This window comes from Nelumbo nucifera, chromosome 1 (assembly GCF_055504915.1).
Source record: "Nelumbo nucifera cultivar China Antique chromosome 1, China Antique-T2T, whole genome shotgun sequence".
Classification (NCBI taxonomy): Eukaryota; Viridiplantae; Streptophyta; class Magnoliopsida; order Proteales; family Nelumbonaceae; genus Nelumbo; species Nelumbo nucifera.
Window position 1 is genome coordinate 144,305,736 of NC_142649.1, and position 14,905 is coordinate 144,320,640.

Here is a 14,905-nt window from a genome sequence, read left to right on the forward strand (position 1 = left end):
ATGAGCCATTGAATTTCAAGAATAATTTAGGTGTTGGTGCATAGATAAAGATCAAAGCAAGGGAAGAATACGTTCCTAACTTTTCACCTTTTTTTTTTTTCACAATATGATTCTTCTCAGACTTGTACTTACATTCTCATACCTGTCAACTTGAGATTATAGTCCTTAAATTAATCTGTGATATCATTATTATAAAAAGGAAATTGTCTAAAATTTATCATGACTTTTTAGCGTTTCTCTTAAATAAATCTTAACTTTTCAAAATGTACAGGAAACTCCATGTCAGTAACTTGACGTTAAACAGATTAACAGGTCTTAGGTCTTAATAGATTACCATTTTACCCTTGTTATATTCGAAACATTTTTCAATATTCTATAAATACTTGTATTATTATTTGACCCAAAACCCATTTTTCAGCTTCATTGGAATACTTTCAAGCAGCACAAATGAGAGCAAAATGTCTCTCAACAACTAGAAATCTTATATATAAGGCAGTTTGGAGTTTAAGGTTATTCTAATCATAAAAATATGTTTAATGAGGCTAACTTACCATTCAGGGCAGTTTGGTCATGAAATTTGTATTTATGCTAACATGATAACTTCTAAGTTTTGGAAAATAAAAAATCACTGACACGGGGTTCCCTGTACATTTTGAAAAGTTATGGTGAGTTTAAGAGAAATGCTGAAAAGCCATGGTGAGTTTTAGACAATTTCCTTATAAAAAAAATACAAACATAAAAACCATAACCGATTCAATGGATTAAAATGGGTCAATGGTTCAACCCTTTTGATTAATGGATCATTGACCAAATCAGCATTTTTTAATTATATAGCAGATTAAAAGGTTGAACCAAACATAACATGAGACCAGATAAAAAGATCATTAGTTCAATCAACTAGATAAACGGAAAGGTTAATACTGATCCAAAGTTCGAACTAAGGTTGTTTTTGGTATCATTGCTGTTTCTATTAAGAATAATTGGGGTTTATCAATACTAATTTTTGGGAAATTATATTGTCACTTCACATTAGATAACCACTTCATAGGTAGACATTGGATGGGTGTTGACATTTATAATAGAAACATCAAATTTGAAATTTCATAAAAAAGTGGCAATGGTACTTGCATTTAACACTAAAAGTGGGATTTTTTTATATATATATATAGACAGTTGCCTATTTTATTAATAAAACCCCAAACTTTCTAATAAAGGCAGCAATTTTAGCAAATACAACCTAAGTAATTAACCTAATTACCACTATGCGCCATAATTATAAATAATTTAATAATTTAAAACAATAATAATTGCTAAATATTAATTAATTGTCTCTGCTCCCACCATGACTCAATGCTTACAAGTAGGGGTGGCAACGAGCTGAGCTTTTCACGAGTTGCTCGAGCTCGGCTCGTGAAAAGCTCGGCTCGGCTCAGTTTCAGTCGAGCTCGAGCCCAATTCATTGGCTCGATTATTAAACGAGCCGAGCTCGAGCCTACTAGAGCTCGGCTCATGAGGCTCGCAAGCTGGTTCGAATATATATATATATGTATATAAAATTATAGAAAATAATATATATAATAAAAATATTATAATTATTCATTATTATAATTCTTAATTTTTAAAATAGAATAAAAAAATTATATATTTTTTATTTTTATAAAATATTTTTTCTAAATATTTTTATAAAATATAAAATGAACCGAACCGAACCGAACTTGAACTTATGAACTCTTGACTCAAACCGAACTCGAGCTCAAAGTTCTGACTCGAACCAAGCTCGAGCCTTATAAAATAGTACCAGATTCGAGCTCGGCTAGAATCCACCCCTACTTACAAGTTACACCTTTACAAGCAGCCAGGCAGCCCGTGCATGGGATGGGTGGACCGTGGGCGGGCCTGTCCAATTTCTATTGTCGTTAACGGGTAAGGTTTGGGCCCGGGATTATTATGGATCTGATGGTGATCGATATGAAAGAAATCTGAACACACCAGACTCTAAACTCTAAAGAGAGAGTAGGCTGTAGGCCCATTAATGGATATAATAAAGTTCACAGATATATACCACTTCAGTTCACACAGGTAAAGTTTGCCCAACTCGTACTTCAGCATTACTGTATTATGTTATGCCACAATGCAAAGGGGACTGGCTAGATTCTAATAAACAACTGTATGATGATGCAACTTTTGGGTTATGTTTGGTTTAAAGGAAAAGGTAGACAAATTAAGGGAAATAATAAACCTTTTATAAAGGTTTTCCTACATTTTTCTTCCTTCCTTTTCCTGTGTTTTCTTTAAAATCAAACACAGCCTTGAAAAACTCGCCCTACAGAATACAAAGAATGTAGGACCCATGAATTTATAAAGGTCTCGCTTTGTCTGTACAGAGGTGCAGCCACGAGTTGAATAAGCTAATTGTTTGGTAGCATTCTTCAGCTTCTGCTAATTAATAAGAGTGAAAACGCCGATAAAAACGACACGTTATCATCATTTATCAAACAAACAAAAACAATGAGGTACTGCTCTGAGTCTGAGGATTAAAACGTCCATTTCCCTCTACAAACGGCTGGAGGATATTTTCGTCTTTTTATATAGTTGATTATATATTTTAGTGATTCCATAACTTCTCGTTTGCTTCAACCGTTCTTCTCTCTCTCTCTCTCTCTCTCTCTTTCGCTGCAGAATTTTTTCGTCCCAAGCCATGACGCCTTTGTCTCTGCTTCCCTTCACAAAGCGTTTTTTCACCTGTCTTTCTCTGTTGTCTTTGGTTTTCTCACATGGGTATGCTTGGAATGCACCGTTTCACCCACTCGACGTTCTTCCTCTGTTACCCAGACAGATTTCATGGCCGGTTCTCAACTCTCTCCGAAGTGCAGTTGATCTGCTTCCTACCTTCGTTGGTGCTGCCTCGTCGCCTAACGATACCTTGAACTGGAAGGGCGCTTGTTTTTATAAGAACAGGGCTTGGTTGGAATTCCACAACAAAAGCGGCAGTGAATTTGGTGGGGGGACAATTCATATCAAGGTTTGCAAGAAGAAATTTCTGGGTTTTCTTTTTGTTTACTCTATTCCTTCGTATTTGATTGGAATTTAAATATTTTGGAGAACTTGGTATCTGAGTATTTTAAGTTCTTGAACTATTCTGCCTAATTTAGAGCAACTGAAGGAACTTGACTTTTATGTTCTATTTATGCATATCTGTGTTTTTATGGGTTCTCATTCTCTAATTTGATTAAATTGGGATGTATCTTGTATTAGTTCCGTTGTTTTTTGGAGATCGTGGAAATTTTTTCAAGATTTACTAGAGTTTTGAGTTTCCAGCTATTGGAAGAGGCAGAAGTCCATGCGGAGTGGTTACTAGTTTTTTTAATTTCTCTCAGATTATTGAAAGAAATTTGGAGAGATTCTTGGATAAGTTAGCTGTGCAGACATGAAATCCCGCTGTTCTCAAGATTTTAAGAGTTATTTGACTTGGCCCAGGAGTTGGAAAGTCATTAGCTAGTTTTTTGTTTCTTAAAAGTTATCTTCTGTACTACATATAGGATAGTTGATTATTTTCAGGAAGGGTTTTATTAGAAAGATTTATGAAATAATCTTTTGCTTCTATCAAATTTCGGAAGTTAAAATGCAGATCATTAATACTTAACCAGTCAGTTCCTTCATTGTCTGCATACATGGAGTCAGCTACATGAATCCTGTTTTGCAATTCCACTCTATCAAGAGTCACATCCATTGTTAAATTGTGAGCCCCAAGTCATTTCTCACTACCTCTGCCCAAATCCTTTTTGTCTTACCCCTAGATCTTCTAGATCTTTCAAGTTGCAAAATATCTGCTCTTACCAGTACAGCAATCCAAAACTGTCTTAGTCTACTTTCCTTCATTTTGGCACATATAATGCTACTCCTATATTTCCAATTTTCCATTAATATGCTCATTTGTAAACCTGCTAGTTATGTAGTGAATTTCAATGGAATTGGAAGTTCAGTCTAGAATTGATTTATACATATATTCTTGGTGGTGAGCTCTCTATCCGAATTGAATCTCTGTAAGGCTTGCCCTTTTTAATTTACTTCATTCCATTACTAATCCTGTCAGGTATGTATGCTCATTTTCCAAACCAAGAATTCTGCTCTCCAACTCTTCTTCATGAACAATGATCTTATATAGTTCTTGATTTCCTAGAGGAGTCAAATCCGAATTTATCTTTTACAATTGATTCTTGATCTAGAACATTAGTTGATTGGTTTTCATTCTTGGTTTTGAAATTTCTACTTTCTTTCTTCTAGTCTAAATTTTGGTTGTTACTCCAGGATCCATATTTAGCTCACAACTCAAGCCCAAGACTCGTTAAAAAAAATACTATCCCAAGAGTATTTCTTTTGTTTGTTAGACCCTAGTTTTTATCTAAAATTCATCTATTTCTCTGATTAAACCTTGAAATTTTCTTATTTCCAAAACCTGAACCTTTTAGGTGTTACAATTTTAGAACTCTCTACCCTGTTCTATGTCAAATTCCAAATGCTTTTTGCAGCAAAGGTAAGTGAGGAAATTGAGCCACATCTTTAATCTTTACTCAACCTGATTGAATTATTACAATAGACAATTTTTGGACCTTATTACAACCTTTGACTGTAGCTTCTCAAAAATCTAAAAAATGAAATCATTTTCTTATCATTTTTTTTGAACTGTAAGGTAAAGTATTTCATTAAGATCAAAGAGCCAAAATACAATATAGCCTCCGTACAATTTGGAACTGTATAGTTAGAAACAGTATGCTCAATACAGCCACCCCCTCAAAACAAAAAACTATGGACTCCTTACGAAAAGGAAATCAGAATTAAAAAAGGAACAATTATGTCTATTTTTTAATAATGGGTGGATTGCCAACCAAGAATGCACCATCCCCAAAATCCTGTTGAGAACTTCTTCTTTTGAGGATTGTCTTCCTTCGAATAATCTACTATTCTTTCACTCCAAACTGCCCAGGAAACTGCTGTGGGGAGGATGCTCCAAGCTACATTTCCAGCCCTAGATAAGCCTCCTAGAAATCATGCCCCTATAAATCCCTTCACATCAGCCGAGAAGCACATTTTAACACCAAACAATTTCAACAAACTCATCCAAACCCAGTAAGAAAAATCACAGTAACAACAATTGGCTAGAAGACTCCACATTTCTGTTACAAAGTGAACAAGCCATATCCTCCACCTCTAAACCTCTTCTGACTAAATTTTCCTTAGTTAGGATCTTATCCAGCACTGCAGACCAAACCAGATAAAAAAAGCCGGTTTAGATGGAACAGATCTGATCCAAATGTCACATGGGAAAGAAGAAGAATCTTCCCTTGTCAAGCTGTTAAAAAGGATTTCACGGAAAAGGTACCAAATTTATCAAAGAGCCATTTCCTTTTATCCTCCTCCCCTACTCCAGACGTCTTTGCGTCATAAAGAATTTGAAGCAAGCTGACCAAAGAAGCTACCTCCCAATCATTTAAATTTCTCCTGAATTGAGGGTTCCAAGTACAATGTCCATTTTGCCTCTCCAAACAATTAGCCACTGTTGCATCCTTGTTTACAGAAATTTCAAACAGATCAGGGAAGAGGATCATTAATGGGCCATCCCCACACCAGAAATCCTTCCAAAACAGCACCCTAAGGCAATTTCCCACTTCGTATGTTATGCCCTTCAAAAACTGAGGATGAAGTCGATGAACTTTCTGAATTGCCTTCCACAATGAACACCCATTGGATGATCTCACTTCTTCAGTCTCCCACTCCCTGCTGCTTAAACCGTACTTGGACACTATTTACCTTCTCCACAGACTATCCGTGTGCTCATTGAATCTCCATAACCGCTTCCCTAGCAAGGCTGTGTTGATATCTTTCACTGATATGATCCCTAGACCCCCATTATCCCTGAAACTGCAGATTTTTTTCCAGTTTACTAGATGACATTTTGATTCTTCCTTCCTCCTGAGGCCATTTTATTATCATTTCCATTGTAAGAAGAGGAGACTCGTAAAGGCATATGGTACCCATTGCTTTGTTGATGGAAGAACAACATAAGAGTGATGGTATGGGAATTATGCAATTACTTGGAAAGTATGGTAGTCGAGATTTTCTTTTTCCCCCCTGAATAGATCTTTGGACCCATCAAATAGCGGATTATATCGCTTCCTCATTTCTCCCATATATTTCAGTTAAAGCATCTTCCGTGTGTCTACGTATTTTTCACAGTTGAAGGACAGCTTTGCTTTCTTATGGGATGCAAGGTTTCCAGACTTGGACACTATTATTATAAACAAGGAACTAAGATTTTTTTTAGTAGAATTTAGTTGTGCCTGATTTAGTACTTATTAAAGTTAGAAAATGGCTTTTTGAAATATTGGAGATCAACTTGGTGATTTTAATTGGTCTAACTTTGTGAACATTATTGGAATGTTTTCTTTTTTTTTTTCTTGTATTATGTGCACTAAAAAGATTCAACTAGTTCCAGGATTATAGATGTTTTCGATGAACTAACAATTTTGAGATTGTTTCTGTTTCTGTTTTTCCCATCCAGAATAGCCATGCTCACAGTTGGACATGCATGGATCTCTACATCTTTGTTACTCCATATCGTGTTACATGGGACTATTACTTCCTTTCTCGGGAGCATACACTTGAGTTCAAAGAATGGGAGGGAAAAGCTGAGTTTGAATATGTAAGTTGTCAATTTTGTTGACAAGAAATTGCTACCTGCTCCAATTCTATTATGAAGAGTGAATATCCATATCAAGAGTTATCTTGTTTTTTTCTTCCTGAAATCAGGTAAAACATAATGGGGTCTCTATATTCCTTATGGAATCAGGAATGCTGGGAACCCTTCAAGCTCTGTGGGATGTCTTTCCATTATTTTCAAATACTGGATGGGGTGAGAGTTCAAACTTGGCATTTCTCAAGAAGCATATGGGATCTGTTTTTGAAGAGCGTCCTCAGCCTTGGGTTACAAATATAAGTGTTGATGATATTCACTCTGGAGATTTCCTAGCAATATCAAAAATTCGGGGGCGGTGGGGTGGCTTTGAGACATTAGAGAAGTGGGTTTCTGGATCGTATGCTGGTCATTCTGCTGTTTGCTTGAAGGATTCTGAAGGTAAACTTTGGGTAGGAGAATCTGGGCACGAAAATGAAGAGGTAAGACCATATAAATTGCTAAAAGCTTCATATTTTAACCAAACTTTTCTCATCTCTAACAAAGAAAACTTTATATATTATATATAAAAAGAATGATACATGACAATGTTGTACCAACTACCAAGAACCTAAAAGTTGGACTAGCCTCTGCTAGCCTTACCCTGCTTTTACAAATTTCTGCCTTGTGAATCATATTGTCCACTGCAATTAATTCATGTTTACCCTTGACTTGCTAACCTATCTGCCATACTGTTGTGTTGGTGGACCTTGGAACCCAATTATAATTTGTTCTCCAATTTGCAACCATCTATCAATCTCTCCCATTGTATATTTCTATTTCCATGATCCTGTGCTGTACTTCTTTTAACCAGCCCATAATTGCATTAACCCAGATCTTTTCTTAAAAAGATAAGTGTAAAATATTGTTTTTAACGCAATTGATCAAAAAAAATAGTGTTAACACAGATCTCTTAAATGCTCAATTACTGTGATTTTTCTGGATATCCGTAACACTATATAAAAAGGACTAACAGTCTAACACCCATGTCAAACACTTCAGATTTAAGGAGAAAAGTGTCATTTAATTATTTCTGTTGCTTCTTTTTTTTTTATTAATCCATTCCTATCCTAAGAAAGTTTATCCTCAAGTCTGAATTTCAGTTCCAGTGCTGAAAGAGTTGATAGATGAGATATAGAAATAATTTGTTAGGCTGTGTGCAGCCACAACAAGATGGAAGTTCCCACAGATGTACATCTTCGAGAATCATCCTTCTTAAGTCATGATAGAATATTCCATTTTGCTTTGTGCAGAGGTAAAGTCCATCTTAACCAAAAACAAGCGTATGATTGTTTGGTGATGTTTCACAAAAGATTCTTGAATGACTGGAGTTTTGATGGAATCACAATGTACCTGTGCCTATTTGAATATTGCTTTCATGAAAAAAAAAGATCAGAAAATATATTTTCTATTTTGATTACCTTAGAAGTTAATCACAGTTGACCGAATACGTTTGGTGTCCTTCCTGCTCTTGATTCTTGTAGTTATAGTCTATATTGATTACCACATTACTCAGCCATAGTTGATAAAATACTTTTCATGTTCTTTAACTCTCGAATCTTGTTTACCAAAAAAGAAAAGCTCTCAAATCTTGTTATCCTTTGTTGCTTTAGATCATTAAGTATCTCTTCCGTCTAGTTTCTTTGCTTCTTTTTCTGGGATTGCAGGTCCCTGGAGTTCATCTAAGCATGGACAGGACTGGAACTGTACTCATTTCATTGTTTTATATTAGAAAACTTAACTCGAGGGTTATCTGTACAAGAAATTGAAACAAACATTTTTCTTTTGAGAGAAGTAAATCATAAATAAATTGTATGTTAGAACACATTGCAATTTGTATCATAGTAGAAATATGACCCGAAATGGATGCATTTATTTGACAAAGATTGCAAAGTATCCCATTTCAAAGTATCCCATTTATTTGACAAAGATTGCAAAGTATCCCGAAATGGATGTATAAATACTTTCACGCATTATAAAAGTGTAATTTAGATTCCAAAATCCATTTGCTAGTAGTTTGGACCTTCAATGGTCTCATATGAGATGCTGATTCCACCAAGGTGGAATTGCTCTGCTAAATGGATTATGGATTGCTTTGAGATATACCTTATCTGGCCAATGAAAGTGGTTGGGCCAATGCTAGTACCTGTTGAGAGGTTGGACCAAGCTGCTCTATTAGTTCTATTAGTTACTTATTATTATTATTTTTTTTATGGGCTTTAGTTGTAATGGGCATAAAGCCCCTGTTTTATTATTTGTTCTTCCTGCCACTTTATAGAGGGGCACTCTTGTATTTCCTATTATTTTTAGAATGAATTGAATATATCATTGGGAAGGGCTGGTAGAGGTGTACGATTCTTCTTCTCTCCCTCACCCTTTCTCTTTTGCTTTCTTTCCTCTTGCTGTCTTGCTATTTCCCTCTCTACTTTCTCTCTTTTTTCTCTCAAAATTACGTAATTATTGCTGCTGGTTTATTTTCAACTGTACCTAATAGGTGAAGTATTATGATTGGTTGAGGTTAATGGAGGCTTCTTAACAAGATTTACCATAATCTTTGTCCAATGCTAGTTCAGATAAAGTGGATTCATAGAGATTACCTAAATCTCCTCAACAGCAAGTGGATTCAGATCAAGTATCTTTACTAGTTCCACAACATAGGCACCACCAGCACTCCATCCTACAGCCACTTCACTTCTTGTCAACATTCATATGGGGACAAAAGATGGTGTTGATTTCCATACTAATATTGTTGGAACTAGTAGAGATACTTATGCATTATGGATCATTAGATGGTTGAATAAAGATGAACCAGTAAAAAAGAAAACAAGGGATATTTATCAAAAGGAAAAAGAAAAAGAAACAAGGGATGTGTGTTGATTTATGGATTCTTGTTCATTTTATTAGCATGCATACAACTTAGGCAGAAAACATCTTTTTACAAAGAATAACTTTGTAAGATAGATATGTATAAACCAATAGATATGGATCAATGGGTCAAATGCAACATTTTCTGAATCGAGTAACCAGTTAGATGTAGTTCCATTTAAGTATTAGAGAAAAGTTGTAAATGAATATCAGCTACATAGCTTACTTTATTTTGGCGTTGCCTTAAACAGTTGGACCATGCATGGCTACTCTATATATTATCAAGATATAATGCTTATGCAAGTTGCCCAGGGCCAGCTTGTAATTTGTAATCAGGAATGTGTAATTTGCAATAGTTTCTGCTTCATTTCTACTTGTATGTATCTCCTTGGGACAACAAGGGTTGTACTTTTCACCTTCCTGCATTTTTAATGACGTTTATACTGTTAATTATAAAAAAAAAGTGATAAATATATGAGATCTTAATTCAAAGAGAACACTGAAGAGGTGCTATCATTTTTATTGCAGGGGGAAGATGTTATTGTTGTGATGCCATGGGATGAATGGTGGGAATTTGAACTGACCAAAGATGATTCCAATCCACAGATTGCGTTGCTTCCCTTACATCCTGACATCCAAGCAAAGTTCAATGAGTCAGCTGCTTGGGAATATGCAAAAAGCATGGAAGGGAAACCATATGGGTTTCATAACATGATATTTAGCTGGATAGACACCATAGATGGAAATTATCCACCACCCTTGGATGCCCATTTGGTACTGTGTTTCTTGTCTCCATTTTTCCATTTCTCCACTGGTGATATTTAGTTTTCAGGCTAAGTTCAGTGGTGATATTTAGTCTTCTTTTTGTACATGGTTAATGGTTTGTGATTTTTCCTCAAAACATTGTCCAGCAGGATTATTACTGGTAAATTATCATGGTCTCTTTTGAAACTTAGAACCAGTAACCTGATTGTTGATATTATGAGTGATTGCATTAAAACCCAGATAAACATTTCTAAGTCATCTAACAACTTAATTTGCACTCAGATTTTCTCTGAAGGCTCAGTTTGTTTGCAGTGCAGATTTCATTTGCACTGGTGTAATTGCTTGGAAGTGCAAATAGGCTGAGTGTAAATTTTGGTTTACTTTTGCTTCAGGTTTGATTTTGTCTTATTTGTTTGTAAGAATTAAATAGGAAGTAAATTGTTGTGTTCCCAACCTTATATAAAAGAGAATGGAGGTAGCAGAAGGGTTACCTGTTTGGGAGTGAGGTAGAAATCAAGATGATGTGCTCCCCACTTTATACGAGAGAGAATTGAAGTTGGAGGAAAGTGTAGCAAATTTTGCATCAGTTTCTGGGATGCAAAATTTGCACTGCCAGTGAGTGCAAATGGAACAGAAAGCATAAATCTTGTATCTGGTAAAGTGTAAATCATAGTTACAAACAAATGGATGCAAAACTGGACTTGGTGCAAAATTTGTATCCTCTTCAGTTTTGAACTGTAAACAAACAGCCAAAACTTTTAGTTGAATCTGATAATTAGTGGGTTTCAGTGCAAGTTAAAACCATAAATCTTCAAGATTTTTCTGCATTTGGGCATGGGGTCTATCAGTCCATTTGTTCTGAATTATCAAAGAAAGAAATAAAGAAAAATACAGCAAGCATATGCTGCTTTCATTTGTTATGACTTCTAATGGTCTCTATGTGTTTGGGCATGTGGTATATCAGTCAAAATAAATGCCGATTGTATCTTTCCTTTGGGAATGTGGTTTATCAGTCAGTTCATTTGTTCTGAGTGCAATTTCTAGTGTTTATACAGGTTGCTTCTGGTATGACAGTATGGCATCAGATGCAACCAGCATACGCTGCTAACTTGTGGAATGAAGCCTTGAACAAGCGCCTTGGAACTGAGGTATCTTAAGATTATGTTTTCCATCTAGTTTCCAAATCTTTATTGATAAAATTTTGAGCACTATATTACTCCGATGGACATTGAATGGGTGCTTCTGCAGAATTATCTTCTTTGAAAGGTTGTAGCCTGAGTATTTATTTTATTTGTCAATGGCATAGCACATTCACCGCCTGAAACTCACTAGATATTTGTTCCAATTGAGATGTTCTGCAACGAGAAGTCATTGTGGTCCAATGATCTTAATCATCTTTTGTCTGTCAGGATGGTAATTCATGACCAGAACAACCTGAACCCACCTGATTTTTCCCTGTCCAGGATCTCTTAACTGAACTCATTCTATAGTTATGTCATTGACAGGTTGGATTCTGGTAATTAATTTCATGTTCAGCTTACTAAATTATTGGTTTAGGTTCAATCAAGTGTTTCTAGCCCAACATGACCCGATAGACCCCTTTTTTATGGGGTCAGGCTGGGCTTAGCCTTAGCATGGGTTGTAAAGGGGAATTGGGTAGACCTGACACGTGCCCAACCAGACTCAAAGATGGGCCTGGGTTGGGCTGGGCCACTAGGCCTAGAAACCCCCTAGATGGGATGTTAATATTTACTTATTTCACTCATTATGATATATTTATGGGTGTGGGTTTACTGGTCAAATCATTTAATAAGCTTCCTTAGATGATACAAGAATGTTTCACATGGAAACTTAGTTTGGGACTTAAAAGGAGTCCCAATATTCTTCACCCTGCCCTCTGTTCATGGAAAATTAAAAAAAAAAAAAATCAGCCCAAAATTCATTTCTAAGTGCTCAAAATGAAGCACCTTTTATGGGAAACTTTTATATTAAAAAATTAAAATTTTTATGGCTATAATTTATTGGGCACAACTGCAATACAAGGTTGGATCTAGGGCTCAGGTGGACTGTGGGATTGAACACATGATCGATCCATCAATATCCTATGTGATAGACAGCCTGCATTGTCCTCATGATTCATCCATGTCACAGAAATAGGTAGGGATGTAGGGAAGTTCCTTGGTTGGCCCCTATATTTATGTATATCTGCAGGGGTAAGGCTGCATACATCTGTCCCTCCCCAGACCCCGCATTGGTGGGAGCCTCGTGCATTGGGCTGCCCTTTTTATTTTATACTTTTCATGTGATTTATGCTAAAAGAAAATGGGTCTTATATAAAAATTTTTCAGAAATGACTTGAACCTGTCTTATAAAATATAAAGGGAAATGCTAACTGAGGCATCTATAGCCCAGCCCAGCACAAATATGACGAACTTCAATGGTTCAATTTGGTGGTCTTTCCCTCTATTGCCACCCCTAGGTCCCTCGCATTGTTATGTACATAACAATTTTTCTGTACTTTTGTTATTTGTTATGTACTTTTCTTTATAGGAATAAATATGCATATGTAATTCACTATCAATTTTTCTGTCTTATGTATTATCAAAGGGATAATTCTTGGGTAGTTTTTTGCATTAAAGGTAAGAAGTTGTTAGCATGTCTAGTTAACTTTCAAAGTTTGGAATTTATAATTTAGTTTTCTACTGTATTTTGGCAATTGTATATAATCCAATAGTTTGTTTGGTTAACTGTTGTTATCTAATACTCGTCGTTCCTTGGTAAGGTGAAAGAGGCTTATTAACCTGGGTTGGAGAAATAAGGGTCTCATCACAAGTGTTGGCTTTCTTTCTCGATGTTAAAATAGTCAATCCCTTGTGTTTTCTAAAGAATAATTTGCCCCACAGAGATCAGGATGAAGAGAGCCTTCACCCACCAACTGCTCATATACACAATTATCCATGTTTGCCTCACACCATCATGGTCAAAGTAAACATTGTGGTAATGTAAAATTTTCTATCATGAGCCAAAATTGCAAAACATGCTCTCTGATGTTGGGAATTTGTTTTGCTCATGACATCATTCCCGATCCGTGAACCTACCAAAGTACAAGCTTAAGCCCTCTTTATCACTACATATCGCTTTATCCTTTGTTGAAAGTCTTCATGGTTTACCTAACCATTAGCCTATTACACCTTCTGGTCAGAATTCAATTTCAAGATTGTCAATGAGCCTTAAAAATGAAAAAAAAATGAGCATTATAATACAATATATAATGATTATGTAGACTTAAGCATCTAATTTTGTGTTTTTTTAGGGTCTTGATCTCCCTGAGATACTAGTCGAAACTGAAAGGCGTGGATTATCTTTTGATAAACTGCTGACAATTCCCGAACAGGATGATTGGCTTTATAGCAATGGTAAATCTACATCATGTGTTGCCTTCATTCTAGAAATGTATAAGCAAGCAGGGCTGTTTGGTCCAATTTCCAGCTCCATCCAAGTTACAGAATTTACGGTGAGTTCATCCAGTTAACTAAGTGGCCCTTCTGATATTCTGGAATTTGAATAAAGCAACCATCTTGCACTGTTGAAAACAATTTTAGGACACAGGTATGCATGTGTGTGTGTGCGTGTGTATTTATTTGAAGGGTGGGTGTTCTACCTGTGAGAGTGCTAGGACATCTAATTGGCTTAGGTTAGCAGGGTCATAGATCCTAAGTCTGGACATTTTACCAAGTTCACTACTTTCGTGTGCATGTCTATGGAAGTGGGTTGATTCTGCACTACCTTGTTACACTGTTTCCAAAAGAGTTGATCTTTTCAAGATTAATGTCGTCAACAGTACAATGCTTTTTGGATTGTTGAGAAGAAAAATGTTCGTAATTAATAACTTTTATTTATCCTTTCCACATGCATATCCAATTGCAGATAAAAGATGCTTACACCCTCAAGTTTTTTGAGAATAACTCAAGCCGCTTGCCCAAATGGTGTAATGAAGGTGATGATGTGAAGCTTCCTTTCTGTCAAATTCGGGGGAAATATCGGATGGAGCTACCAGGATACAATACCATGGATCCCTACCCTCACATGAATGAGCGGTGTCCATCACTTCCCCCGCAGTACTTTAGACCACAAGGGTGCTGAAACCTGTCTCGACAAGGTTCTTGTATTATTTGTTCTAACATCTGTAACATCAGGTCAATTATAAAATTGATGAACAGCACAGTACACCAATGATCAAAAGCTGTCAAAATTGAACTCTTTGTACAATAGAAAAAGGAAGCAATCCTTGGAGGAAATTTAAGTATTTCATTTTTGTGCATCTGGATTTAACTAGTTGTGATGAGATGAGTGCCTTCTCTGTTGAAATTAACTGTTCCTTGACCTGGAGGAACCACTCTTGTGTGACTGTGAATGTGAGTAGCTGACTATAAGTTGATGAACTGGCTATGTATTACCATCCCCTAATAACAGCATTCTTTAAGAAGCCTTGGATCAATCAGTTATATGAGAAGGAAATCAGTTAGCAGTTGGTAAGTTATTTAA

General features: G+C 35.9%; 1 protein-coding gene across 1 annotated transcript; it reads left to right on the plus strand.

Annotated features, from left to right (window-relative positions):
* The first annotated feature begins 2,618 nt into the window (after nt 1–2,618).
* Nucleotides 2,619–14,681, plus strand: LOC104610902 (inositol-1,4,5-trisphosphate 5-phosphatase). Its single transcript, XM_010277747.2, has 7 exons — nt 2,619–3,022; nt 6,560–6,700; nt 6,808–7,173; nt 10,124–10,369; nt 11,416–11,508; nt 13,674–13,874; nt 14,288–14,681. Exons 1-7 carry the CDS (start codon nt 2,699–2,701, stop codon nt 14,501–14,503), a joined length of 1,587 nt encoding a protein of 528 aa, XP_010276049.1. The 5' UTR covers nt 2,619–2,698; the 3' UTR covers nt 14,504–14,681.
* The last annotated feature ends 224 nt before the right edge of the window (nt 14,682–14,905 follow it).

Coding starts and splice junctions, on each gene's coding strand:
- LOC104610902 (XM_010277747.2), top strand. CDS start 2,699: ATGACGCCTTTGTCTCTGCTTCCCTTCACAAAGCGTTTTTTCACCTGT. Junction 3,023..6,559: donor GGGGGACAATTCATATCAAG/GTTTGCAAGAAG, acceptor TTTCCCATCCAG/AATAGCCATGCTCACAGTTG. Junction 13,875..14,287: donor TCCAAGTTACAGAATTTACG/GTGAGTTCATCC, acceptor ATCCAATTGCAG/ATAAAAGATGCTTACACCCT.